The 27672-nt window shown below is 39.5% G+C and overlaps 1 protein-coding gene across 2 annotated transcripts in view; it reads left to right on the top strand.

Moving 5' to 3' along the window:
* F13A1 (coagulation factor XIII A chain) overlaps window positions 1-27672 on the top strand; it is a 164617-nt gene that overhangs the window by 94748 nt on the left and 42197 nt on the right. For both annotated transcript variants that reach the window (XM_032341019.1, XM_032341021.1), the window contains exons 7-10: window positions 1906-2080; window positions 5125-5263; window positions 24910-25013; window positions 26343-26431. In XM_032341019.1, coding sequence (XP_032196910.1) covers window positions 1906-2080; window positions 5125-5263; window positions 24910-25013; window positions 26343-26431 — 507 coding nt within the window. The remainder of the gene's footprint in view (window positions 1-1905; window positions 2081-5124; window positions 5264-24909; window positions 25014-26342; window positions 26432-27672) is intronic.

Here is a 27672-nt window from a genome sequence, read left to right as displayed (position 1 = left end):
AGAAGCACATTTTAAGTGTCTCCTTTTGGCATTTTATATTTCACCCAATGTGGTCTATTTACATAACACCCATGTAGAACTCCTAGGAGGTCCCTGAACCTGCCATATTGTTTTATGATACCAAGCATTTATTCAAACTGTTTCCACTGTGTAAATGGCCCTCAACCACTCAAGACCTAACTTTCATGTAATTTCTCCTATTCAGCCCACTACCACCACAACCCTCCAACCTAATGAAACTGATTACCACCTCTTTTGTGTTTCTACCTTACATGTACATCTTTCTGTCTTAACATTAGTAAACTTTACTTCTACTTGATTCGTTTCTTGTTCATCTCTCCCAGGGAGAAGGTCTTATTCCTATTCAGATAAACAATAACTACATGCTTGTTGAATATACAAGTGGTTATTCAACCACTATTGAACACATTCTCTTTGCTCGTACTTGCTAGAAGTAAAAAAGACATAGGTTTTTTTTTTTTTAATCTCTACTTTCAATGAATTCATGACCCAGTGGGGTAGAATAGACTCCTATACAACTAAACTCAGCAAGCCTAAGAAAGGGGTCTGTGCAAGTGCTGAGGCTGAGCTGTTAATTGGCAAGGCAGTGCACATAAAGTCCCCATGTTTTAATACATCTACTATGGTTTTCATAATCCAAATACACCTGCTTCAATCATGTGTTTCACATTGCTTGCTAATGTTTTCTTGGCATAGTCTAAACCTGCTTCTCAAATTAACACTCACAGAAATCACCCCATGTTGTTGTTAAAATGCAGACTCTGATTTAGTAAGTCTGTGGCAGAGACTGGGATTCTGCATTCCAAACAAGCTCCCAGGGGATGCCACTGGTGCTGGTCCACAGACCACAATCTGAGGATCAAGGCTCTAAATGCTTGTCATGTCAACACATAAATGTTGTTGAAGAGGCATCAGTTTTTGGAAAAACTCCCACTTCGTGTTATCTAGATAGTCTTCTAAGTATAATTAAACATGAGGAAAGTTACACCAAGAGAGGTAAGATACAATAATGCACCCCCAAAAAATGATGCCTTGAAATGGTTACTTCTTAGCTTTTTTAATGTCTAAACACAAAAGGTCTTTGTTCCTGCACTTAAGGTCTGTTGCTACCAGAAGACTGTGCTCTAAATGTGTAGCAAGATTTCCCCAAATCTTCAAGATTGCCATTTTTAAATCTCTCCCATACTTACACTATAATACCCAAGCCCTTCCTGTAAATGCAGATATCTTTTAACAAAACTACAAAACCTTAGTCCCCTTAAACAATCATAAAGAAAATACTTGGTAATTGTGACTTGCTTAAAATAAATGTTGTAAGTTATCCATGGAAATCTAGATTTTTATTAATTCTTAATGGTTCCTATGATATCTATTTACTTTGTCAGAGCCTGCAATTAATCCTCAAAGTCAAAACTCACTAGACCATGAGACTTTGGACCCCCCACTCTACCTATACCTTTTTGTCATGTGTCAGTTTTGAATGCTCCTTCCACAAAGGCAAGATCCCTACTTGAACTGTCCTCTTTTGCAGTTGTATTTTCTCTCTTCCTCATGACTCCAACCAGACCAAGTGTCCTGTGCCTATCTTTTCCTAAGCATATAGAGAAGACATTACAACTCTTCATAGCTGCTATTCAACACCACCTTAATTACAATAATATGTTATTTGAGAAGCTGTCTTGGTTATTTGGTTTTCTCTTGCACAGTTAGTTATTGCATCACTTTTCCCTGACAACACAACAGTGAACAGAACATTAGTAGGATTGTTTTTATCATACAGGACATTTGGAAGGCACTGGATGCCTTAGCTTGCTGAATTTCAGAGTCTGGAGAGAATCCTTCTATATGTTTTTTCTTCCTTCTTACCATCATGGTCTCATTTAGGTTAACGCCAAAGATGATGAAGGTGTCCTTGTTGGATCCTGGGACAATGTCTATGCCTATGGTGTCCCCCCATCAGCCTGGACAGGAAGTGTTGACATTCTGTTGGAATACCAGAGTACAAAGAATCCAGTCCGGTATGGTCAGTGCTGGGTTTTTGCTGGTGTTTTTAATACATGTAAGTAAAAAATTGAGTAACATTTTTTTAATGTAAAGAGAATTTTACTTCAAGACATTTTATCTATAAACTGGCGAAGAGACCCAGCAACCCTGTTAGCTCTCTAGAATTTATAGATGGCTATTCTGGGATATAGTCAATGCATAATTAAATTGTACTGGGCCAAATATGCTCATAGTTTCTCTTTGACTGCAGAATCTTTATAGAAAGAATGATGGACTATTTCCTACATAATCCATCATTCAACATCCAGAGAAATGGGGGTCCTGGGTCCAAGAAATGATGTGAGGGAAAGGATATGCCATTTTCTTTTCAGTAACCCCTCATATTTTAAAAAAGATTAAATTAACAAAATTTAAAATAATAAATAATAATAGGTATACACTGATTATTAAAGTGTTATAAATATGTTATAAATATGTTTAACAGCTTGTTATTTACCACATTGTTTTCCACTGAGAAATTTTGTAAATATATGCACTTAATTTTTACTGTAGCTGTGCGAGAGATTGTGACAGGTGGTTTCAACTCCATTTTTACATGGGAATCTCAATGCCCATGAGCAATTACATATCAGAACTTAATGAACAATCTTTACTCCCCACTTTCCCTTCTGGTTTTTAATCTACCCAACATCTAATCTATAGAGAAAAACATATGGGAACAGAATTAGTCTTTTCAGCGTCATGCATCATTTTTTGAAATGCCATTTGCCCGTCTAGGACCAGACAATATTATTGTTAATCCAGTGAATATTTTTAAAAATACATTTATTTCAGTATGTCTTCATCATTGGTAATGATTTTCATTCACTTGCCATTTCTACAGCCTTGGAGAAAATATTAAGCTCAGGTTGAAGTGTCCTTTCTGCTTGCTCCTTAATAAAGAATGTTTTACCTAGTTAGCATTTTTCTTTTAATCAGAAAAATCAAGGAAGGGCTGGAGGTTGGAAACCAGGATGAGGCCATTTTTTTTTAAATCATCCTGAAGCCTCGCAGTTTTAGCTCAAAGTTGTGACAGTCCGAGATTAGTCAGTGATCCAAGTGGGAAGAAATTATGCCTCTTGTGCTTTTGTTTTTCTGTTATTAAACTGAATAAGATTATTTTCTTAGCCAGTTGAATGTACTCAAGAGATAAGGGAATATATTTCCTGAGAGCAATAAAGTCCAGTGTTACCAGTTTCCTAGGTGTTTGGCCTCTGAGGTTCCAGATAGAAGCTGAAATTCATGATGGGCTAATGATTAGAGGTAGCTACTGCCCCCTCTCTGTTCACAATCCCAGACTATGTAGAGGGTGCCTGATGGGAGCAGTCACTCTTAGGAAAAGCTTCCAGAAAAACAGAGAAGACCCTCTGCCTTTCCTCCAGCTGTCTACAATTTCACTATCCCACCGTAATTCCTTCAGGCTTAGAACCAGATAAAATAGTGAACACCTTCCAAACACTTATGCCTTTTATATGAAAAGGTCATCAGATCTATACCTGAAAACAGGCTTTGATGGTAAGCTACGAAAAAACAGAAGAACATGTGGGGAAGTTAGAGTAAGAATGAACCCCAAGAGGGAAGTGGGAAGGAAGAAGGTACAGGTGCCCCAGTGTCAGGCTTCATCTGTCTTAAAATTATGAGGTCAGGCAAAGTCTGGAACAATTTTCATTCTGTGAATTAGTGGTAAGCCAGAAATAGAGCTAGAGTGCCAATCATCTTACTGGTAAAATTGTGGCTTGAATAGGGTCTGTGAATCAATATAGGAAGATGGAAGTAGGAAGCAGATGCCCATCATTTTTGTTTGGGGTATTAAGATAAAGTCAGATAATGAGGACACTTGAATGCTACCAGACTCAAGTTTGGACTTCCAAGGTTGTTCTGTTGAAGGAGGTGGATAGCCTTTAGTTAAAAATGCTAAACTATTCTGAAGAAAAAAAGGCAAGCCAAGTCATTAATCTTAAAATTGTCAGCTGAATTATTTTCAATGAGCCCTGATGTCTGGCATCCTGGGAGCCAGGGAGGGCATTTGGATTGAGTTTAATCAATAGGTACATATGGCAAGAGATGCATCCAGGTAATTTATTATCTAGCAATTAAAATGAATCTGTGGTGTCACCCTCCACCAAGTGTCACAAGAGCCAATTCCAGCCAGGAGAGCAAACCCCACTGAGGACCTCTATTATAACTTCCTATTAGCTGAGGGTTGCTTTTTTTTTTTTTAATTTTTTATTAGTTTCAGAGGTAGAATTTATTGATTCATCATTGCATATAACCCCCAGTGCTCATTCCATCACGTGTCCTCCTTAAAGCCCATCACCCAGTTACCCATCCCCCCACCCACCACCCCTATAGCAACCCTCAGTTCATTTCCTAGAGTTCAGGGTCTCTTATGGTTCGTCTCCCTCTCTGATTTCATCTTATTTCATTTCTCCTTTCCTTCCCTATGTCCATCTGTTTTGTTCTTTTTTTTTTTTTTTCTTAAATTCTACATAGGGGTGAAATCGTGTGGTATTTGTCTTTCTCTGGGGCACCTGTGTGGCTCAGTCAGTGAAGCCTCTGACTTTGACTCAGTTCTTGATCTCAGGGTCCTGGGATCACGCCCTGAATTGGGCTCCCCACTCAGCATGGAGTCTGCTTCTCCCCCTTTCTCCGTCTGCCACTCTCTCTGTTTGTGCTCCTTCTCTCTCTCAAATAAATAAATAAAATCTAGCTGAGTTTTTTAAAAAATTTATTTTCAGGAACACAGTCCCCATTAGAGGGACTAAAATAATACTATTTAAGTGATTGCATGATTAGCAACTAAACAATTAGAACCCCATTATTAGGATTTTAGTCCTTTTATTCCATTAATTCTGAATGAACATATAGCAAGGTTTCTGTCCACAGTCCCAAAGCTTGACAGTAGTCTCCCTTCTTCAGTATGGAACATTTGAGGATAAAACACGGGCAAAGGTCTCTTCTTTTGGGTAAAGAAGGAAGTCCTTTATGAGAAGGAATTGTTCACTATGTATATATTAAATTTTGGTGATGGTTTTAACTGTGGCCTGTCCTTTCCTGCAGTTTTGCGATGCCTTGGGATACCAGCAAGAGTTGTTACCAATTACTTCTCAGCCCATGATAATGATGCCAATTTGCAAATGGACATCTTCCTGGAAGAAGATGGGAACGTGAACTCCAAACTCACCAAAGATTCCGTGTGGTGAGTTTGATTTACAAGGGCACTTGCTGATATCAAATTAGAGTGACATTACACATTAACCACAAGGCAGACTGGGTCTAATGTTTCTTTCCCTTCTATGTTAAGGGCTGATCAATACCCCAAACAAAAATGGCTGATTGGTAGAGATTTTTTTAGTGAATGAAAGAATTGTTCCTGAACAGGCAGTTTGCTTTTCTAGTAATAAAGATCCATCATTACATTACGACAGCAACCCCTGGAAAGGGTAATGGCTTTAGCTATGCCTTCAGATGAGAGTCCATACTAGCTTGTCTCTACTTTAGTATGAGAATACTATGGTGAGGGGCATACTATGGTGGAGTCGAGTTTTCTCTATGTCAGGACTCCAGGAATAATATAGCTAACACTTATTAAGCTCCAGGAATAGTATAGCTAACACTTATTAAGCACTTACTATGTACCAGTGTCTGCATGTATGTGATTTCATCTTATTCTTTTAACAGCTGTATCATGTGGGTGCTTATTAGTATCACCATTTATGAAAGAGGAAACTGAGACCCAGAGAGGTTAAAGCAATTTGCTCGAGGTCACACATCTCATAAGCTGAAAATAAAACCCAAGTGAATCTGACCCTTAACCATGATTTTTTTTTTTTGCCTTTGCAGTATGAGATTGCTCTTTAATTTTTTAAAAAATTTACTTTTTTATTTTAGAGAGAGAGAGGGAGAGAAAGAGTATGCAAGTAGGGGGTGGGGGAAGAGGGAGCGAGAGAATCGCAAACAGACTCCCCACTGAGCATGGCGCCTGACCTGGGCTCATCTCACAACCCTGAGATCATGACCTGAGCCAAAATCAAAAGTCAAATGCTCAACCAAGTGAGTCACCCAGGTGTCCTTGGGAATGCTCTTTGAATGTAAAGATGTGGTTCTTCGTGACTCGTGACTTCATCTTTCAAACAGAGATAGGAATGAGAGTAAAGTTAACAATTGTCATTAATACCAACCACATCTTTCTTTCACTGCCCTGAGTAGCTGCACTACAGCTGGCTATGGGGGGTTTAAGATCCCAGAGAAATTTCCTATGTTCATGGGACTTACTCAGTCCAAAACAATATTCTAAAAACAGGAGAAAAAACCCAAACGTAAAGGCTATTTATGAAAGTCTAAATGGGGGAAATTTCCAGGCATTGAACTAGTTGGAATCTCCAAGCCAAAAGTGTGTCTACTATGGTTGTTCTGTTTAAGTAATAAAGCGAAAACACTGTCAGTTGTAAAAGCATCCAAACGGGGATGGGAGGAAGTTACAAGCTCATTTGAAGAGACATTAAAAGTTAGAAGTGCCTTTACTCCCCCGTGTTACAGGAATGAATCGCAGTGGTAGGAGCAGTATTAACTTGCCAGTACTGGGAAACACTCATTGGAGGATGTGGAAAGAAGGAAATCAGGGAACTAGTAGCAGTATGGTACTATGAATAAAAAATAGTGCAGTTCATTTGAAGGGAATGAGCTGAGGAATGGTAAGCCAGAGAGTACAGGCAAGACAAAAACCTCACCTCTGTAAATTGAACAGCAATTTAAAGCATCATTTAAGCCCTTGGAATTACAGTATAGCATCCCTACATGTGTATGGAATTAAAAAAAAAAAAAGACCAAAATAGCTGCCCTAAAAGCCTGCTGTGACAGTAGAAAATGGCAAAATGAGAATTATTTGGTATTCTGTACTTTGTGCCTTTTCTTACACACACACACACACACACACACACACACACGCTTAATGCCTTAGTAGCCCACCGAAGTTCAAAATTCATCCGTCCTATTCCTTGATCTAAATGCTTCCACCATGAATCCCCACGGACCCCCTAACAAATAACCCCACAAGGCCCTTAACAAAACTGATAACAAATTGTGAAGCTATTAGATCTTGCTCTTGGTAACCTTTCCCTCTTTTGGCTTCCTACTCTGAATTCCTTTCCCTGTCTCTGTCAGCCTTTGCTCCCTCCTTGCCTTCCACAAATGCCCATCACCCTGGGACTATGTTCCCTGCTCTGGGAGCCTCACCCATCCTCCACCACCAGACCACTGCCCTAGGCTCCTCTTCCCTGCCCTTGCATGACTCATGGTGGGTTTTCAACATACGGTGACTGACGCCTCACTAACTGGCTGATGTGGACCCAACTTGGGACACGTCTGACCAGGGAGCACAAAAATGGAGGGGCTCAGTCAGGTCTGAGTCCAAAGCCTGGCTCTGTCAATAACCAGCTGTGTGACCTTGGGCAAGGAACAGCCTCTCTGTGCCTCTTTCCTCCTCTAAAGTGGAGATGACAGAATTTCCTATTTCACTCAGCCCAGAGCAGAGCCTAACAGGTGCCTAATGAATGTTAGCTGTCATTATTGCCTTCATTATTAGTCATACAGCTGGAATTACTTGGAAGCAATATGTTGCCATCAACCTAAGCACATTGAAGCAGTCAGAAAAGAAGGGGGGTGTTCCATGTCCTAAGATGACTGTGCCATTTCTGTACCTTTCGGGTATTCTTAAAACAAAATCAGAAATGTGTGTCTCCCTCCACACACCCCAGTGCAAACACTAGTGGACCTACAAACTATAGATGTTCCATAAAACCAAAAGAATCTCTAGGACCCTCTGGCTCTGGCTTTGATAGTTACTTGCTGTGTGACCTTGAGAAAATGATTTCACCTCTCTGAGCTTCAGTTTCTTCATCAGTTGAATAAGGGTAACCATTTCCGGATGGGGTAGCTGTGACAATTAAATGAGGTAATACAGGTAAAGTATTTACCACAGTGCTAGGCCCAGAGGGTGTACTCCCGCATGCCTACTAATGAGATTAGTAATAGCCTTGGGTAAGAAGCTGGAGCTGCTTGAACTATACATTGGCGAGCAAGGGAGGGGGCGGGGCTGAAGGCTGACAGAGGCTGAGGTGAGGGCAGGGAGGATTTGGTGGGCATCAGCTGATCACTGAGGAGACAGCACAGCATGGCTTGGAAAACATGACCTAACGGATTTCCTAGCAGGGGTCTCAGGTGCAAGTGGCCTCCCCCAAGACCCCAGACTCACTTCCTTCCACAGGCTTCAGTCAGACAAACTCGCCCCACCTCCCTCCTGGTTTGTGCATGGCTCCTGCACTCCCTCCCTGCCCCCTCCTTTCTAAAGGCAACCATGAGAATGACTTCTTAGTTTCTCTGTCTTGTGCTTCCACCATCTCTTTCACATGGAGGTAACCTGATGGTACACAGTTTGTGGTGAGTTAATTTGTCCAACTGGGTCTCTGTGACTGAAAGTTGTCCTCTTCCCATGACTCAGCCAGGTCCAGTGTGGCCAGGGCAGAAGTAAACCAGTACAAAGGGCTCGGAGAGCCTGTGCAAGAATGCTTTCAAGGGCATATTATGCGCTGCACTCCCCAAGGCCAGGGGTTGGGGGGCACAAAGCATGGATTTCAGTCCGTGCTCTGACTTCTCCCTCTAGTACCACAGACCATGGAGGGCTGCCTGCTTATGTGCCTGCCTCCCAGTTTGGCACCTCGGGTCCCTCCAAGGTGAATTTTGGGAGCAGCAATTTTGCAGAGTGGACACACTGTTGATGCCCACCAAGGGAAGAGTCCACTTCTTAGCAATTCAGGAGAGGGAGGGGCCAAGGAACCTTAGAAGGGCACAGCTGGGCAGAGTAATTGGACCTCACCGTAGCAAATGAAATTCTGAGTGGACCAATGCAAGGTAACATATCCTGGAAGGAGCAATTTAAGCCGCCTGTCCCCCGTGTGCTGATGGGTTTTGAATTATGTGTAACCTCTAGAGGAAGGCAACTATGAATCACTGCGGACAGTTTAATGAAGATGCTTGCACAATGTTTAGCTGCAGCGCGAACAGTGACTAGGGAGATGAGGGTTCATTGAGGAGGGAGAACACGGCTCACTACGTGGGCAGGGGTAAAGTGTCGGTTTGGCCTCACCTTGCAAGAACTCGGTTTGATCACCTCATTATATGACTATCACAGTGGAAATGGAAACAATTTTAAAAGAAAGAGATGGTGGCACTTATTAGTGTCATGAAGGTATTTCCGTGAAAGACTCTTCTTCTTCTAAATGAAAGCATTATCCTGTGTCCTTTCTGCTGGAGAGGATGTAGTCAGATTTGATGATTCTGGGTGAAAGAACTATGCCCACCTCTTGGCTAGCCCCCACCAGACAGCAGCCCCCATGGGGGAGAGCAGTGTCTGATCTAATTTGTTTTCGTTTGTTTTGTCAGCATGTAACAAGGTGCAGGGTGTAGAGCAAGAACTTGATAAATGGAATTGGTTGGAAAAATTTCTGGTGCTCATTTAACTGAATAAATGTCATTTAATTCATTCAACAAACACTATGGTGCACTATTATGTCCAAATACCAGATTCTAAGGATTCAGAGAGAAATTAGAGTCACTACCCGTCAGGAGCTTGATCCAATGTTCGTGGGTGAGACAACCACAATAGAACTCTAAAAATTATAAGGTAGGTTGTAACATGAGGCAGGAGGCACGGAGGTGAGGGGAAAGGGCTTCCATCCTAAGCCCAGAGGAGCAAAGGGAAAGGCTGTTCACGTGGGAAGTGGCCATGGACTCAAAGCCATTATCCCCCCTGCAATCTTCTGGTTGTGCTATTCACAGACGGCATGCCCAGGAAATGACCTTAGCTCACAAACGAAACTCAGGGGTTTGTCTATAAAAGTCAAAAGCACTGAGATGAGACAACCAGAGACCAATCTGCTTCAAGGACCCTACAGGAAAGAATGAAAGTTCATGCAGAGTTAGTCTATATTCTTATGACCACAGCTGTTGAAAATCAAAACTCATTCTAACTCACCTTCCAGCCCCTTGCCACCCCTTCCTTTAAAACGCCAAGAACAGCTGGCTCTTTGCCCACCATCCTGAAAGAGCTAAAGCCCCCAGGCTGTGCATTCAATGAGGAGCAGATGGAGTTGATACTGTTTAGGGACAGGGATGTACCCTTCTATCCTTCCTTCTGTGTTCTCCACCTATCACCCCCTCTCCTACCTCTCTACCCTAGGCACTGAGTCCTTTTTTTTTTTTTTAAATTATGTTATGTTAGTCGCCATACATTAGTTCTTGAGGTAGCGTTCCATGATTCATTGTTTTCATATAACACCCAGTGCTCATCACCACACGTGCCCTCCTTAATACCCATCACTGAGCTAACTCATCGCCCCACCCCCTCCCCTCTGAAACCCTCTGATTGCTTCCCAAAGTCCATAGTGTCTCATGATTTGTCTCCCCCTCTGATTTAACCCCCTTTAGTTTTCCCCTTTCTTCTCCATACGAGTGAAACCATATGATAATTGTCTTTCTCTGCTTCACTTACTTCGCTTAGCATAATCTCCTCCAGTTCCATCCATGTTGATGCAAATGGTGGGTATTCTTCCTTTCTGATGGCTGAGTAATATTCATTGTATATGTGAACCATAGGCAGTAATCCCTGAGTCCTTTAAAATAAACCCACCCCTCACTCTTAGTTTCAGAGGTGCCAACAGCCAACAGTGCTCCAGATTCCCTCTTGGAACCAACAGCTTTGAGACCCTATGACTCCTTTTTGTCCAGCTTCTCAGCCCCTCCCTCACATGCCCCTTCCCATCCTGATCACATTCCCAAGGAAGTTGTTCATTTCCTGACAATGGAGCTTCAAGACGGGTGGGTGGAAGCATGTGCTGTCCATGCTCTCAGGATGTGAGGAGAAGGGAGCTGAACACATATGTGTACACCCAGGCCCATGGCTGACTGGTCTGCTTCTCAGATTCTGGTTGATTAGCCAATTGGCAGATGTAGAAACATCCTAACTCAGAGTTTTAAACATTTTATATGATATCAAAGATAATTGTAAAAACCATGAGTACTGTAACAATTAGCAAGTCTTTATTTCCTTTTCATTTGGAATTAAGTAGGGTTGATTAAACTGGCTTTTAACAATTTAATTTTTTTCAAATAATTGTGAACTAGCAAATATGTATTTCTCACTTTCAGTTCAATGCTGCAACAATCTAAGAATTAGTCAGTGATTCACATGGAAAGTAATCACAATTTTATTCTGTTTTTCTCCAGGGCATTATGGAAAAACACCAAATCAAGTCAAACTATTCTTGTAATTTTGCCCTCTCTCTCTCTCTCTTCATGGTGCAAGGCAATATGATTAGCTCTGCCACTAATTAGCTGGGTCACTTCGGGCAAGTTGCTTGATTTCTCTGGACCTTAATTTTCTCTTATGTAAATGGATGAGTTCGGTCTTAATGAGCTCTAGGGTCATTTCTAGCTCCCAAAATTTTTTAAAATAAATATCACTGTTCTTCCAGAAAGGTCTTTCCTTCCGTATACAGCAGGTTCTACCTTGCTCTGTGTGAAGACCTACTCACATGCACAGGGTCAGCTAGGATCCACCCACTCACATATAAGTGCCGCTTTGCAAACTGACTTAACATCAGCTCCCAAGGAAAGAAAAACAAACAAAAACAACAAACAAAAATAAAAAATCAGGCACACACCACAGAAAAATTTTGTAGCTGTAATTTCTGGCCTCCGTGGATCTGTTTCTTTCTTTTTTTTTTTTTTTAAAGATTCTATTTATTTATTTGACAGAGAGAGATCACAAGTAGGCAGAAAGGCAGGCAGAGAGAGAGGAAAGGAAGCAGGCCCCCCGCCGAGCAGAGAGCCCAATGCGGGACTCGATCCCAGGACCCCGAGATCACGACCCGAGCCGAAGGCAGTGGCCCAACCCACTGAGCCACCCAGGCGCCCCGGATCTGGTTCTTTTTTTAAAAAAAAGAAACTTTCAACTTCCTTCATGCTTGCTGGAAAGAGTACAGCCCTTATTGTTTTATTTTTCTCATTTCAAATGCAAAAACAAAACCAAAAACAAAAAAAACAAAAACTGTGTAGTGGGTAGTATTGAATCTATAAACAAAGCTCTTTTGAAGCAAGTTTTAGAGCAGAAATTAAACAGCCTTCACACCTAGGAATCAGCACAGGGTACCATACTGATCCTAATTCTCATTGCAGTCTCTGCGCTTGACATAGGGGTTTGACCATTGTAGGCATGTTTTTGAAATTTAAATCGATTTGTCTTGTTGTAGATGTTCAGTGTGATCCCGCTAGTTAAACTTTCATGTTCTTACATCACACTAAGTTTTAATTACTGTATGTGCAAAAAAGATTATACAAAAATGAATTCCAAATAAAAAGGCAGAGAAAATTTTCTGAATATAAACCAAACTGCTTAAACATGTTTAAGGGTTTGTAAAATTAACCGGTGATTCATCTAGGTTGCCAGTTTTGAACATCTACCATAGATATTTCTTTTCAAGTAGATTATCTTGTTAACCGCATTGCTGTCAGCCAAGTTGTTTTTGAGGAAATCCCCTAAAACAAGATCACAAGCTCTGTCACTAAAGAACTAAGAATATACACTCTGAATCTATACCAAAGTCTTGAAGAAAGGATGGAAAAAGTTATTTGCCACCTCCAAGAACCAAAATGCTTCATGCTTATGGAATGCTTTCACTGTGCCAGGTCCTGATCTAAGTGGGTGACACGTAGTAACTCATTTAACATTTTTAACAACCTGTTAGGGTACTTGCTATTATTGTCCGCATTTATAAATGAAGAAACTAAGGCACACAGTAACCTAACCACAGTTACCAGCCGAAAAGTGGCAGAGCCTGAATTACAAATCCAAGGGTGTTGACCCTAAAGCCTACTTTTTTAAAATAACACCTTTATTGAAATATAATTCACATATCAATAATTATAAAATTGTGTTGCTGGGCTTGTAATGTAGAAAGATGTCATCTGAATTACAATAATAGCACAAAGGACAGGGGAAATGGAACAAAGTTTTTGCATGCAGTTGAAAATAAGTTGGTATTAATCTGAATTAGAATTCTCAGATTGTTAGGTATAATCCCCAGAGAAACCACTAAGGAAAAACTGAAAAATATACAGTAAAAAGAAACAGAAAAAGAATTAAAATGGTATATTAGAAAATATCTTTTTACACAAAATAAGGAAGTAATGAGGAATAGAAGAAGAAAAAAACATAATACCTATAGCAAGGAATTTGCAAAATGGCAAATGTAAGTCCTACTTGTCAGTAATTAGATTAAATGTTAATGAATCACATATTAATATTAAGATTTGTTTTATGGCCTAACATATGGTCTATTCCAAAGAATGTTTCATTTCCCCTTGAGAAATGTGTATTTCTTTGTTGTTGGGTGGGATATTTCATAGCCATCCATGAGGTCTGTTGGTTTATTGTGTTGTTTTAGTCTTCTATTTCCTTGCTAATCTTCCACCTGTTTGTTCTGTCTGTAATTGAAAATGCAGTATTGAAGTCTCCAAATTTTATTTGTTAAATCATTTTTGTTCTGTTTGCTTGTTTGTTTTTATTGAGGTATAATTGACATATTTGTTTCAGGTGTGCAATAATGATTTGTGCATATTGCAAAATGGTCACCACAGTGCAATAATGATTTGTGTATATTGCAAAATGGTCACCACAGTAGCTAATATTTGTTGCCATACATAGTTACAAAATGTGTGTGTGTGTGTGTGTGTGTTTGATGAGGACTTTTAAGATCTTACCTACCAACTTTCAAATAACTGGAAATTTGTACCTTTCGACTCCCTTCACCCATTTTCCTTACTCCTACTCCCATGTCTGTTTGAATTGTTAAATTATCTATTTTCCCTTTTATCAGTTTTGCCTTTTTTGTATTTTGGGGCTCTCCTATTAGATACAGATGCTAATGATTGTTGTTTTCCTAAAGCATGACCCTTTAGTCATTATAAAATGTCCTTCTGGGTGATATACTCAACTAATGAATCATCAAACATTATATCAAAAACTAATGATGTACTATTCCTTGGCCAGTTGAATTTAGATTAAAAAAAATGTCCTTCTTTGTCTCTAGTAACAATATTTGTCATAAAGTCTATTTTGTCTGGTATAAATATAGCCACTCCAGTTATCTTTATGTTCTATTTGCACAGTTTATGTTTTTCCATCTTTTTTACTTTCAACCTATTTGCAACTGTGAATATGAAGTGTATCCCTTAAATATAACATACAGTTTTGTTTTCCATCTTGCCAATCTCTGCCTTTTGATTTTAGTATTTAGTCTACTAATGTTTAATGTAATTACTGATAAATAGGGTTTATATCTGCAATTCTATTTTCTTTCCATATGCATTATGTCTTTTTTCTTCCCCTATTCCTCCATTACTTCTTGCTTTATATAAAAAGATATTTTGTAGTTTACTATTTTAATTCTTTTTCTGTTTATTTTGACATATTTTTCAGGTTTTTCCTTAGTGTTTCTCTGGGGACTACAATTTAAAACCATCATGAGAGCCTATGGACTCTGAAAAACAATCTGAGGGGTTTGAAGTGGTGGGGGGTGGGAGGTTGGGGTACCAGGTGGTGGGTATTATAGAGGGCACGGATTGCATGGAGCACTGGGTGTGGTGAAAAAATAATGAATACTGTGATGCTGAAAATAAATTTAATTTAAAAAAATAGATAAATAAATAAAAGAAGTGATTAAAAAAAATAAAACCATCATTTAAAACAACTTAGTTCAGGGGCACCTGGGTGGCTCAGTGGGTTAAAACAACTTAGTTCATAATAATACCAATAAATTTCAGTAGCATACAAAAACATTGTCCCATTCCCCTTGCCTTTTGTTCTGTTACTGTAATACAGAATACATCTTTCTATATTATAAGCCCTTCAACACAATTTTATAATTACTGCTTTATAAAACTGTCTTTAAAATCAGAGGAGAAAAGAATTCAAACAAATATAAATTTATACTGGTTTTGTCTATTTCTCTATGTAAGTTACATTTGCCTTCTTTTTTAAAGGGTAGTGTTTGCTAGATATACAGTTCTTATTTAATTTTTCCTTTCAGCAATTTGAGTACATCATTCCACTGCCTTCTAGCTTCTGTGGTTTCTGACGAGTAGTTAGTTTTATCCTTCTGATAAACTCCTATAGATAATGAATCATTTTCTCATATTGTATTCAAAATTCTCCTTTGTTTTCAGCTTTTGACAGTTTGATTCTGAGGTATTTAGGGGTATAGATCTCTGAGTTTAACCTTTTTGAAATTTAACTTCTCAGGTGTCTATATCAATGTCTTATCAAATTTGGAAAGTTTTTAGCTATTAGTTTTTTCAAATATTCTTTCTGCTCCTTTCTCTCTTTCTTTTCTTTCAGGGACCTTCACTATGAGTATGTTGGTACTCTTGATAGTGTCCCACATGTCCCTGGGGCTCTGTTCATTTTTCTTCATATTTTTTCATTTCAATTTACTTATCTTCAAGTTATCTTCAAGTTCACTAATTCTTTCTTCTTCATGTCTACCCCAAATACTTTTGAGACCCACTAGTGAATTTTTGAATTTTTCATTCTAGTTATTATATATTTCAGCTCCAGAATTTCTATTTGATTTCTATTCATAATTGCTATCTTTTCATTGATATCCTCTGTTTGATTAGACATTATTCACTTGGTTTTCTTTAGTTTTTGAACATGCTTATAATACCTGGTTTAAAATCTTTGTCTAGTAAAACCAATGTCTTGGCTTCCTCAGTGACACATGACTGCTTTTTTTTTTTTTTCCTGTGTATGGATCATACTTCTCTGTTTCTTTGTGTGTATTCGATTTAAAAATAAAAAATGCTAGCCATTTTAAATAATATAATGTGACAACTCTGTAAATCAGATTTCCTGCTCTCCAGAGTGTGTTATAGATGTTTGTAGGATTGTTGCTGCTGCCACTCTTTGTTTAGTGACTTTCCTGAACTAATTCTGGAAAGTCTGTATTTTTTATCATGTCTGGCCATTGAAGTCTCTGCTGGGTTAGCTTAATTGTCAGTTAGCAATTGGACAGAAATTTCCTTAGTTAATTGAATTAAGAAGTCCTCAGTCCTCAAGGAGTTCTTTGTGTGTTGGGGGGATGCCATCAATGCTCCACCAGTAAATTTGCAATTCTGCTGTAGCTTTTACATCCTGTTTGCATCCACCATATCTCAAGAACACTAAGAGGTGAAAGATTAGAACCCTCTTAGGGTTCTTAGGGCCTTCCTGGCCATGCTCACTGACCTGCACATCTGTGTAGCTATTCAGATTCTTAAGAGTATGTCAGAGTTGTTCAAAGCCCGCTACGGACATCTCTGTCATTAGGTTTGCCTTTTACGTTCTTTTGGAGGTCAGCCTTTTATTATTACCAATTGGTATCATTCTTTAAGGCAGCTGTGATATCAAACAGTCACTTCTAATTGTTTTTGAAAAACAGTCTTTGGGTAAGGCTATTTGCACAGGGTGAATTCTGAATCTAATCAAATAAAAAGAAATCCTGAGAATGGAGTTTTCAGAAAACCCTCAGACAGGTTAGTGGCAATTCTTTGGAGATGGGGCTTTTAGAGAATTCCAAACCCAATTTTCTCCCTTTAATTTGTTGCTAGGTTGCAAGTTTTTATACCATAGTTGTGAGGCTCTTGACTTTCATGACTACTGTGGAGCTATGGAGAGGAGTGGGGATAAGGCAAACTCCAATGCTACAAAGCTCACTATTCTTAATGAGACTCATTTGTTTTTGTTGAATAAGTTCCACCTCAGATTATTGTAAGTCTTTGGTCCATGCCCAAAGTTCTGAAAAATTTGGTTTGATCATGTTTCTTAACATTCCCTTTGTTTTTATGAAGGAAGAGTTTCTTGGAAATCCTTACTCTGTCATTTTAGAAATGTTTCCTTAGAGCACACTCTTAACCACAACACAAATTAGGAGTCTACCACACTCCTTGAAAGTTTTACATATTGTAGTAATATTTAAGTATCCAGTGTCATCTTCCTGATATCCTATTGAAAAAAATAATAATACTTTATGCATATCCTTTTACTTCTCTATTTCTTTTGTACATTATAGGGCATTATATTGCTCTTTCAGAAATTGTATATAAAAAATTATCTGTGGATTTCATTTCAGTACAATAAAGAGATGTTATAAAATATTTGTTTTAAAACTAGGAAGGGACATTGTATTTTGAAGGCTGAAAATCCCTTCACTAGATTCTCTTCCCATTCCTATCATACTCCTGAAGAATATCTCCAAAGAGGCCTGAAGTCCCTATTCTACTAAAGATCCACTTTAAAGAAAAAATAAAGAAGGAGTTTAAGAGGTTAAAAAAAAAATCAGAGGTTACTACAAATACCTCTTGGAAATTAGAATGGAAAAGAAAGTGGGAGCCATTTGATAAACCACATAGAAAACAGAAAGGTATTTTCCATAACAAGAAAAATATCATGTTTTAGTTAATCATAAATTCTGTCTAAAAGTCATCATATATACCATTCAAATTTTGCCAACTTTCAAATGATTAGAAGCTAATAAAATAAAAACCATATAGGCTATATTGAATGTATTAATTTCTTTTGATGATTAATAAGAGCTCTAGAAAAACCTTATATAAATAAGAGCTATCAACCTTAAAATATTACACTTATAAATAGCTTTATAGTACAAAATGGTGATTTGGTACCTATTTAAACTATTGGCTATATATTTTTTAAATTCCTTCAATAGTTATGGATAAACCTGGCCGTAATTTATTATAGACATTTTTTATACTTTAGAGTTATCCAAAAAAATATTCTCAAAATCTATTTTTTTCTTCATTTTCAGGTGTGAGATTAATTCCCAATTTGTGATGCCAGAGAGAGTAGTAAAGGGGAACAGGGTCTTATTTTCAAAATGAATCTAGTGCATGGAACCCAGGCGAGTTACAGAGAGCTTTCTGCTAAGAAGTAATGGCAGATGTGGTTCATATGGATGAGTGGCATCTACTTTCTGAGCATCTTAAAGATTATTTATTTTGTGTTTGCCAATTTTTGCCAAATTTAGTTTCATTCTCTGTCTGCCCATTTTCTGATGCCACAATAAAAAAATTAAAACAGATAATCAAAAGAGGGGAAGCTATCAAAAGAAGAGAGAAAAGTAAAATTTAAAAAAAAAATCATTACCATGAAAGACTATAGACTCTGAAAAACAATCTGAGGAGTTTGAAGTGGGAGGTTGGGGTACCAGGTGGTGGGTATTATAGAGGGTACGGATTGCATGGAGCACTGGGTGTGGTGCAAAAATAATGAATATTGTTATGCTGAAAATAAACAAAAAATAAATTTAAAAAAATCATTATAATAAGGCTGCTATAAAATGCCCTTAATAAATATTCAAGAAGTCAGTACCTGAAAGCTTAAGAAGAGAGCAGAAAGGCTCAAGACTAAGGAAAGACACACTCCCAGAAAACTTCGTAAATGGAAACAAACTTCTTAGGTACTGTGGTACCGTATATGTAATTGAATACATCTAGGCTGGCATTTGTCCAATACGTATTGGTAGGGACATACAGCATTTATATAGGCTGAGTGTCCTTTGTGATTGGTTGAGATTTCCAATTGGTTCATGTCTGTGTCTGAGCAGTTATTATTTTGATTATTACCCCTTCTATAAATATACCACATAGTTTCATTTTGGGAATATTGGGCAAGCCCACCCCCTTTATCTTCAGCACCCCAATTGGGATCTTTCATGCTACAGAAGATTGTTTAAACCGATTTCTCAATTAGCATTGGAGGACCCCTTCCCTGCAAAGGATAAGCAAAAACAAACACCTTCATTACTTCACTTTTTTCTTGGTGGGTAGTTAGTTTCTAAAGAGGGGTTGTCCTGGTCTCCAGAAGATTGGACCTCCAACCTTTGACTAACAATCCCAGAGAGACTTTAAATGCCCCTTCCTGGTTTCAGCATTCCAACAGCCCCTGACAATAAACAGCTACATTCTGAAGTAGTGTACTGCTCCCATCTCCCAGCTCCATAAAAGATTCCTCCAGCATGCCTCCTTTTCTCTGAATAATTCCTTTTCATTGTTTTGCTTCATTACCTTTCCTAACTGACAAATTTTTTTTTGGTCCAAGCTTTCGTTTCTGCTTTGGAATGTCTTGCTAGACAAGCCTCAGAATCCATCAACTTGTCTATACTTCTTTCAACTCCAGCCCACCCATACCCTCTACCACTGAAATGGCCAAAGCTCAACAATTTCAGGGTTTGCTCTCATTTTTGTCACCAATAGCATTGTCTGTATTAAGAGTATACCAAAAGAGTCTGGGAAGTGGGGTTGCATGCATATGCCACAAATACCCAATTTACAAGATAGTTAAGGACCTTTCGTCCACTCCCTCCCATTTTTAAAATAAAAGAATTCAAAGAATTGTATACATTTGAAATTGGCCCAATAAATCTCCTTGAGGGCTTTCAGTCAATCTTATTCGTGCTTTCCCTTTAGCTATTATAAAACTGCAGAAACAGGGTTACAGGCCCACACCTCTTTCTTCCCTTGTAGGGAAATGTTCCTGGACAAATTGTAAATGAGACCACCCTGTGGAGCATTTAAGCAATTAGCCGAGTTAAAGGCAGTAAAGGATGCCTTGCTTAAATTATCCAGTTTATTGTCTTTGAACATCTAACATGTAGAGACCCAAAGCCCATCTTGATTTCAGCTATGTTCTCTCTCCTTTTCTCCATCATCCCACAGGTTCTTGCGACTCCAGATGTGACCTTAGACAGTGCTTAAAACCGGACAGATCGTTAACTGTGCTCTATTTTCTTTTAACAAAAAAATAGTCCACTTATGTGTATGTGTGTGGGGCGGTAGAAATTAGTTCATGTTTATTATAAAAATTTCAGACGTTGCAGAAAAAAATACAAAAGTCAGAGTCATCCATCTTCTAACTCCTCATTTTTTACTGCTGCATAAAAAATTACCAAAAACTTAGCAACCTAAAACAACACAAGTTTACTATCAGTTTCTCTGGGTCAGCAGTTTGGGCACAAGTTAACTGCGTCCTCTGCTCAGGGTCTCAGATAATGGCAATCAAAATGTTAGGGGAGGCTGTGGCCCATCTGATGTCCAGTACTCTCTTTCAAACTCATTTATGTTCCTGTAAGGATTCAGTTCCTTGAAGCTATAGAACTCATGAAAGCTTCCATCTTTTACAGGGTCAGTAGGAAAATGTCTCTGCTGCTTCTAGTCTCCAGCTTGCTCTGTCCCTAACCTCTAGATCCAGATTTAAAGGGCTCACCTGATTAGATCAGGCCCACCTTGTAGCTCCCTTTTAACTAACTCAGAGCCCACAAATTAATTATATTAACTACATTTGCAAAATCCTCTTTGCCATGTAAAGTAGCATAATCACAGGAGTGCTACACCCTCCTATTCATAGATTTCACCCACATTCAAGAGGGGGAAATTATACAAAGGTGAAGATCATTTAAAATTCTGCCTTCCACACATAAGTACACACACAATATGTGTTCTGTCTATGATTTTTAAAACTTAATATTCCATAAGTGTCTTTCCTGCCTAATATATGTAGATTTTCATTTTTATGATTGAATAATATTCTGTTCTGTATTTCAAAGCAGTCATGTATTAGAGAAACTATTTCTGATTTTTCCTTCTTCCAAATTATGCAAGAATGAACATTCTGAAGTACTTGTCTTTGCATCTGTGTGATTATTTGCTACACATAAATTCCAAGGAAAGGGGTTAATCAAAGGATAAACCAAACCAATGCTGTGATGTTCTCCGAAGGTCCCTCAGCAATGCATGATGCTGTTTTTCTAGAAAAGCTCTGCCTTTGGAGAAGATTCCGCTGATCCTTTGTACCAGTTCTGCTGAGTTATTAGCATCCTTGAAAGGAGTTCTAGAAATCACTAGCTGTCACTGCAGGAAACTTGCAAAAAGTAACATAAAGCAAAGTGGTGTTCTTCACTTGTCATTCCATCATTACTCTCCCTCAAAAAAGTTATTTTCAACTTGATTAAATAACTCTCAATGAAATGGGGCTTTATTTTAATTTCTACACTGCTTCTTTAGAAAGTGGCAATAAGAAAACTAGATCATTTTGAAGGTTTCCAACTTTTCTTTTACCTTTAAAGTGACACCATACATTTTGATCATATAGTGGGAAGTGAGAAGTCAAGTTCCAAATGAAGCCTCTGAGAAAATGAATCTTAATAACAAATAAGCAAATGAAAGTTTAATTACACCTGTCTTGGAGATGTCCTATGCTTGCTAGGAGTTGTCCTTGCTTTTCGATCAAGCGATACTTTCTGAGCACTTTCTAAGGCCTAGCTCTAGGGCTGGGAATGTGTTGGTGAACAAGACAGAGTCCCAGAAGTGAATCAATCCCTCAATGAATGCATAATAAAATTACAAGATGAAAACAGAAAGACTATGACAGATCTAGATAAGGAACTTTAAAAAAACCTTTCAGGAAACATATATATTCCCCAACCTACAGACAACCTTGTTGCAAATGGAATTCAGAAATGTCTGTAAATATTAGCCCCTTTCATGGGTGACCTTAAAATGAAAAACAAACATGTGTACCCAGAAATACTTAACATCCAGCCAAAAGGGAACCCTCATGGCATGAGTGGCCCAGGACACATTTTCCCTGGCCATTCTTGAACAGAGAGAACAGCATGATTTGGGGAAAAAAAAAAAAAAAAATCTGTGGCTTTGGAGGTAACATCCTCCCACTCTGTTCACGACGAGCCTGGGAGCCCAGCCATTGGCTTTCTACCCGTTGACTAAGGCCCAACCTCAACTTGGGTTCTCTATCTGAGATCTGAAAAGCAAAGCTTGTTTATCTTGTTCGAGGCTAACCTTGCCCAGGATATTTGAATTTAAATAAGGAGGTTCTGGCACCTATTAATCTAGGGTGGTGGTGTAACAGTGAAATCATAGCTAGAGCCAGGATTGCTAAACACAGGTTGCCTACACGGATTGTGTAGGAAGCAGGACTACGTCCATTTGGATTGCAAATGTTTCCTTGCTGTTTTCCTGGATCTCTCTGCCTAATGATGCAACTTTCAGTGTTCTGGAGGGAGGCTAACAGTCATGTTTAAATTCACAGTGACCTTCTTTCCAGCTTCAGAGGAAAGATGCAGCTCTCAAGCGAGAACCAACCTCAGGTTCCTGTCCAACACCTCCATACCTTGACCCTGATCTACACCCACACCTCCCTGTCCCTGGGAACAATGCCTCGATCCCCACACCCGGCAAAGTTTAGCAGTCAACCTCATCCTCCTGCATTCTTGGGAGTTGAATGCCCTCTTACTCCATCTCTCTATTCTCTATTCCCACTCCCTGCCCTGGTGCTTCCTCCATAAGCATGATAATCTCTGCTAGAGTGAAAATAATCAAAACACTCTTGCCTGTGTTGCATTACCTTCTAGCCGTGGTCCTATCTTCTCTTTTTCCCTTCACAACCTAGATCACTCAGGAGAGAAACCTACATTGCATGCCTCCATTTCCATGCTCTCCTCGTTTAGCTCTGCCCCCCATTCTCCTCCACCGTCAGTGAAGACGCTAGCAATTGGTTCAACCCTGAGTGTCTCACAGATAGATAAAAATGTCTCTAGGGTTTTGTCTCCTGGGTTTCTCACTGGCTCTCAAGTTCATCACATCCGAAACTGAACTTGCCAGCCACCCAACACACACACCACCCAACCCAAACTGTCCTTCCTTCCTCCTTCATTCAGTCTTGGTCAATGGAACCATCCTATTCCCTGAAAACATGAAAGTCTTCCTCCACTCATCCAGCTCTCTCATCTCCACATGCCTGTATCCGCTGATGGCTCCCAGTCGTCCCCATGGGAGTGGAGGAGTAGAGGTCAGCTCAGCTCCAAGGCCCATCCTGCCTCCCCACCTGTCTTCCACAAAGACGGGTTTGCAAATCTAACTTACCCAAGAATAGAGTCTAATCGTTTGATCTGGGATAAAAGGATTTCACAGTTTCATCCTCCCTTATACCACAGTTCATTGTTTAAGAGCTTGAGCCCTGGAGCTCTGTCACGAACCAACTCTGTGACCCCAGGCAAGATTCTTAACCTCTCTGGGCTTCCCCTGCAAACTGGAGATAACAATAGTAGAATCTTTCTAATAGGGTAGCAGAATGTCAGATGTGCTAATATACATAAAATTTTAGAACAGTGCCTGGCACACAGTAAGTGCTGTGCATTTTTGTTAGTTTTGTGATTCTCTGCCCACCCTTACCAGCCACCCCCTCCCCCATGCACACAAATATGCAAGCATGCTGCCCTCACACCACGACGAACAGCGTGCCGTCCCCCAAACACATCGTGTGGGCTATTTCATACCTCTACAATTTTGTTCTTACTTCTCTTGTTGACTTTCCAAACTCCCACATTCCCCAGGACTTAGCTCAATTATCACTTTTGCTGTGAAACTTTTCTTCATACCCTAAGGGTTTCCCCCACGGAGACCCCGCTGTACCCCAAATGAATTTCCAGTGCATCACGTCTATGAATTATTTTTAAAGGTCTGAGACTTAACTATTTTTGAGCACTTCTCACATGCCAGGTCCTATTCTAAGTGCTTTACACCCATTATCTTGCTTACGGCTCACAGCAAAGCTATGAAATGTTGTAACGATTGGTTTACCTTTTCATCGTTCCTCCTAGATCACGAGGGTCTCTGTGGGCAAGAACCTACCTGTCGGTCAGTCCCGCATCCCCAGCACTAGCCTGGTACATAAAAGGTACACAGTGAAATTAATACCTCCAAATTGAGCCAATCAAAGCGGAGTCAAACTCAGACATGGGAACATGTACAAATTCCTGACATTGAAGGACACTTAAGTAAAGGAGGAATGGTAGCTGGAACTGAAATTCATCCATGCTATAGACAAAGACTTCTGTAACTACTTCTTCCCACTGTTAAATCATTATTACTAGATGAATATTTTCTATAGCGCGGACGGCTTAATGTGCTCTCATTGGTTTCTGTACTGTCATATAATTTCAGGCCTTTCCAAGGACATCATAATACAATTCATGATGACATTTTATTCCATGCTCTTGCCTCAAGGGTCATATGCAAAGTTCTGTAAAGTTTTGGCTTGTGGGTTGCCTACCTTTGATAAAGGGTAAAGAGATACTCACCCTGACACCCTTTTCTTCTTGGACACCAAATGGAAATTTGCCCAAATTAGAGACAATTATAGTCAGCAGTAAACGTTATAGTTTCTATGGCAACAGCCTAAGCCCATAAACACAAGCATTTTATTGCTTAATTGTTACAAGAGATCTGCTTCTTATAAATCTAGTATGCATAAATATAAACATAAATATAAAAGAAATGCAAAGATATATGTATTTCGGTTTCAATTAACTTTTCTTTTCTACCCTTTTAGCACATAGTATGCTCTGTTTCATTAGGCAGCAAAGGATGGTTGAGACCAAAACTGTTTCATGCACTGGGTGGCCTTGAAACTGATACTAGCAGGGAAGAGAAATCCAGCCACCTGATGCCCCCCCAAGGGTGCCAATGGGAATGCATCTGTCCAGCAAACTCAAGTCCAGGACATCTCTGGCGAGTCTTCAATTTAGTTTTTTTTTTTTTTTTCCCATTCCAGCAACTTGTAGGTAGTGAACTCACAGGAATTCTGGACACCTTTTGATTTCTTGGGGCGTTGACTGGAACGGGAAGTTTAATCTTCTTGGGGTGGTGTTTTCTCAGGAACTACCACTGCTGGAATGAAGCCTGGATGACAAGACCTGATCTTCCTGTTGGATTTGGAGGGTGGCAAGCTGTGGACAGCACCCCGCAAGAAAACAGCGATGGTAAAATCGCATTCTCCCCCCAGGAACTCGTTTCACAGCAATCTTTCTTTTGCTCTTAGGGTTGCATTTGATGTGTGGGCAACACTCCCACTGGGAACCAACATCAAAAGCGTGCTTCCTGGGCCCATGTACAGTATTAACAGCCTGTCAATCAGTTTAATTTCATCTCAATGGTCGGCTTTCCCCTGATTATTCTATAACTGGTTAAAAAAAAGTGCATAATACTTAACATATATAATTCATCTACTCTTGCTTTGATAAGCAGTTTTGAAGACAAGAGAAAAATGTCCATGTAGGCACTTTTACTAGGCTCTAAAATATACCTCGGCTCTCTGTGATGCACAGTGATAAGCTATAAGGCAGTAGAGAAAATAAAGAACTCAAAAAATAGTTACAGATCTAGTTGTTTTTCCAGAACCTGATTTCTTTTTATGTTGTGTGATTTCTTCCAAAACCTAAGTATGTGGGTATTTATCATCTAACTTGCAGTCTATGCTAAGCAATGAGTGACAGCTATGACCTCCCCCAGATTTTTATAAAATCACATCACAGGCCTCCATTTCTCTTTAATAGGATGATAAAAATCAGTGGCCTGGGGACATTATGTTTACTTCCTCAGGTGTTGATATGAGATATTGACGTGTGTGTATATATACGCATATATCCATAGACATTCATAACTTATTCATAAGAGACTCATGCTTTATTTATGCTGGATTTTGAGGGAGAATGTTCAACACTTTCTCTGTTCTCAATTATGTATCATGAGGAGACGTCAGAGATGACTAATGGCAGTTAATCTCTTATTAACCAAAGATAGCTGGTTAAAATGTAAAGAACTTTATAAAAGTAATCATGTGCCTACTGACTTCCTGAATGCATGTCGGGCATTGATTGATGTCCAGATTCCCCAATTTAACACTTGATATCCATCCATAATGTCCAAAAACAAAACACAAAAATCAAAACAAACAATTAACACAATCACTGGGGACACATTACCATCTCCAGCATTCCAGAGACCGGTGGGAAATGGATCAGTCCTCTGTAAGCAAACAGCTCAGCCTCAGCACAGATGTCTGAAGTTATGTGTTCCAGGTGGGAGACCAGACAAAGACATTGTGATGCCCTGTATTTTGGTATGAGGAGGCATTTCCAACGAAGCCCTCTTGATGACACACATTGGTCATTGGCCGTCTCTGGCCATGGGAAGCATTGGGGATATATCAATGTTGAAGTTGGGAACACTTGCCTCTACAGAGCCTGTATCTGTTTCTGGACAGAACTGGAGATAACAAACTCACATTTCCCTTCCTTTGTGTGATACAGGCATGTATCGGTGTGGCCCAGCCTCTGTTCAAGCCATTAAGCATGGCCATATTTGCTTCCAGTTTGATGCACCCTTTGTTTTCGCAGAGGTAAGTAGTAAGCTGGAGAGACGCGCCACTTTCTTCCCCAACCTCTTAACACTTGAAAAATAAGACAACAGGTTGTGACTTCTAAATTTCCCAAGTCCGTGGCATGTGTTTCATGTCTACAAAGTCGGCTAAACATCATTCCAACCTCCAGGCTCTTAATTCTAAATGTAATTCTTACTTAACATTTTTCTCTCCTTGATGTTTTGAGATTTTCTCCTTGAAAAGCAATTGTGTTCCTAACCTTAGTTGAGTTCTTCGCACCCATGAAATAGATACCAACTGCTCCTGAGAAATTAAGTGACTAAATGACTCAACTAAAAATTGGTGGAGACAGTCCATGAATTGAAACTTCAGAGCGTACTGGTTTACTCCGACACTAACGTAACAGTTCCCATAAAAACAAAATCCAGACACACCCCATCCAGGGGTTTAGTCTGGGAACTGCAGCCCAGTTCCTGCCACTGCAGGCCATCCATCACTGGGGAGGGAAAGCAGAGCTGCTGAAATTGGGAAGGGAGGGAATGACAGCTAGAAGGCAGCATACTTCATGGGTTGATGGGGAGTAGATGAGGCAGAGACTACACCAAGGAGAGCTCTAAAAATCAAATTAAATATAAAGGGTATTGGTAAAGGAGAAGGCTGGGAGGCTGGAAGGCTGGGGACAGGCGGGGAAGAGCAGAGAAATACGTCAGAGGCTAAGAGGCAGGTTTTACCCAGAGTACAATTTCACCAATAAACGCACAGAAGTAATGTCAGTTGTATACAGAATAGTTACTATGTAATCACTATGCCTACCGTTTGAGACTCTTAGCCACCCTTCAAAATTAGTATGATGATTCTTCCCTTTTTACCGAAAGGAAAATTGAGGCAGAGTGGTTAATAACCTGTCCACACTCACTGAACTAAATAAACAGTCATGCTAAGATCTAAAGCCAGGCAGGGACTGAATGAAACTCAAGTCAGTAACCGCCACACTCTACTACTACACTGGGATTGGATAAATCCCTATTATAAATATGTGGTGGGCACTGTGCTGTAGGGAACTCAGAATCCTATGCCCTTACGAAACTAGATTCTTGGGCCGCCTGGGTGGCCCGGTCCATTAAACCTCTGACTTTTGGTTTTGGGTGATGGACCGCTGGACAGGCTCTGTGTTCAACAGAAATCTGCTTGAGATTCTCTCTGCCTCTGCTCCTCCCCCTGGTGCTCTCGCTTTCAAATATATAAAAAAATCTTAAAAA

Source organism: Mustela erminea, chromosome 4, assembly GCF_009829155.1.
Source record: "Mustela erminea isolate mMusErm1 chromosome 4, mMusErm1.Pri, whole genome shotgun sequence".
NCBI lineage: Eukaryota > Metazoa > Chordata > Mammalia > Carnivora > Mustelidae > Mustela > Mustela erminea.
This window is presented reverse-complemented; position numbering and strand designations above follow the sequence as displayed.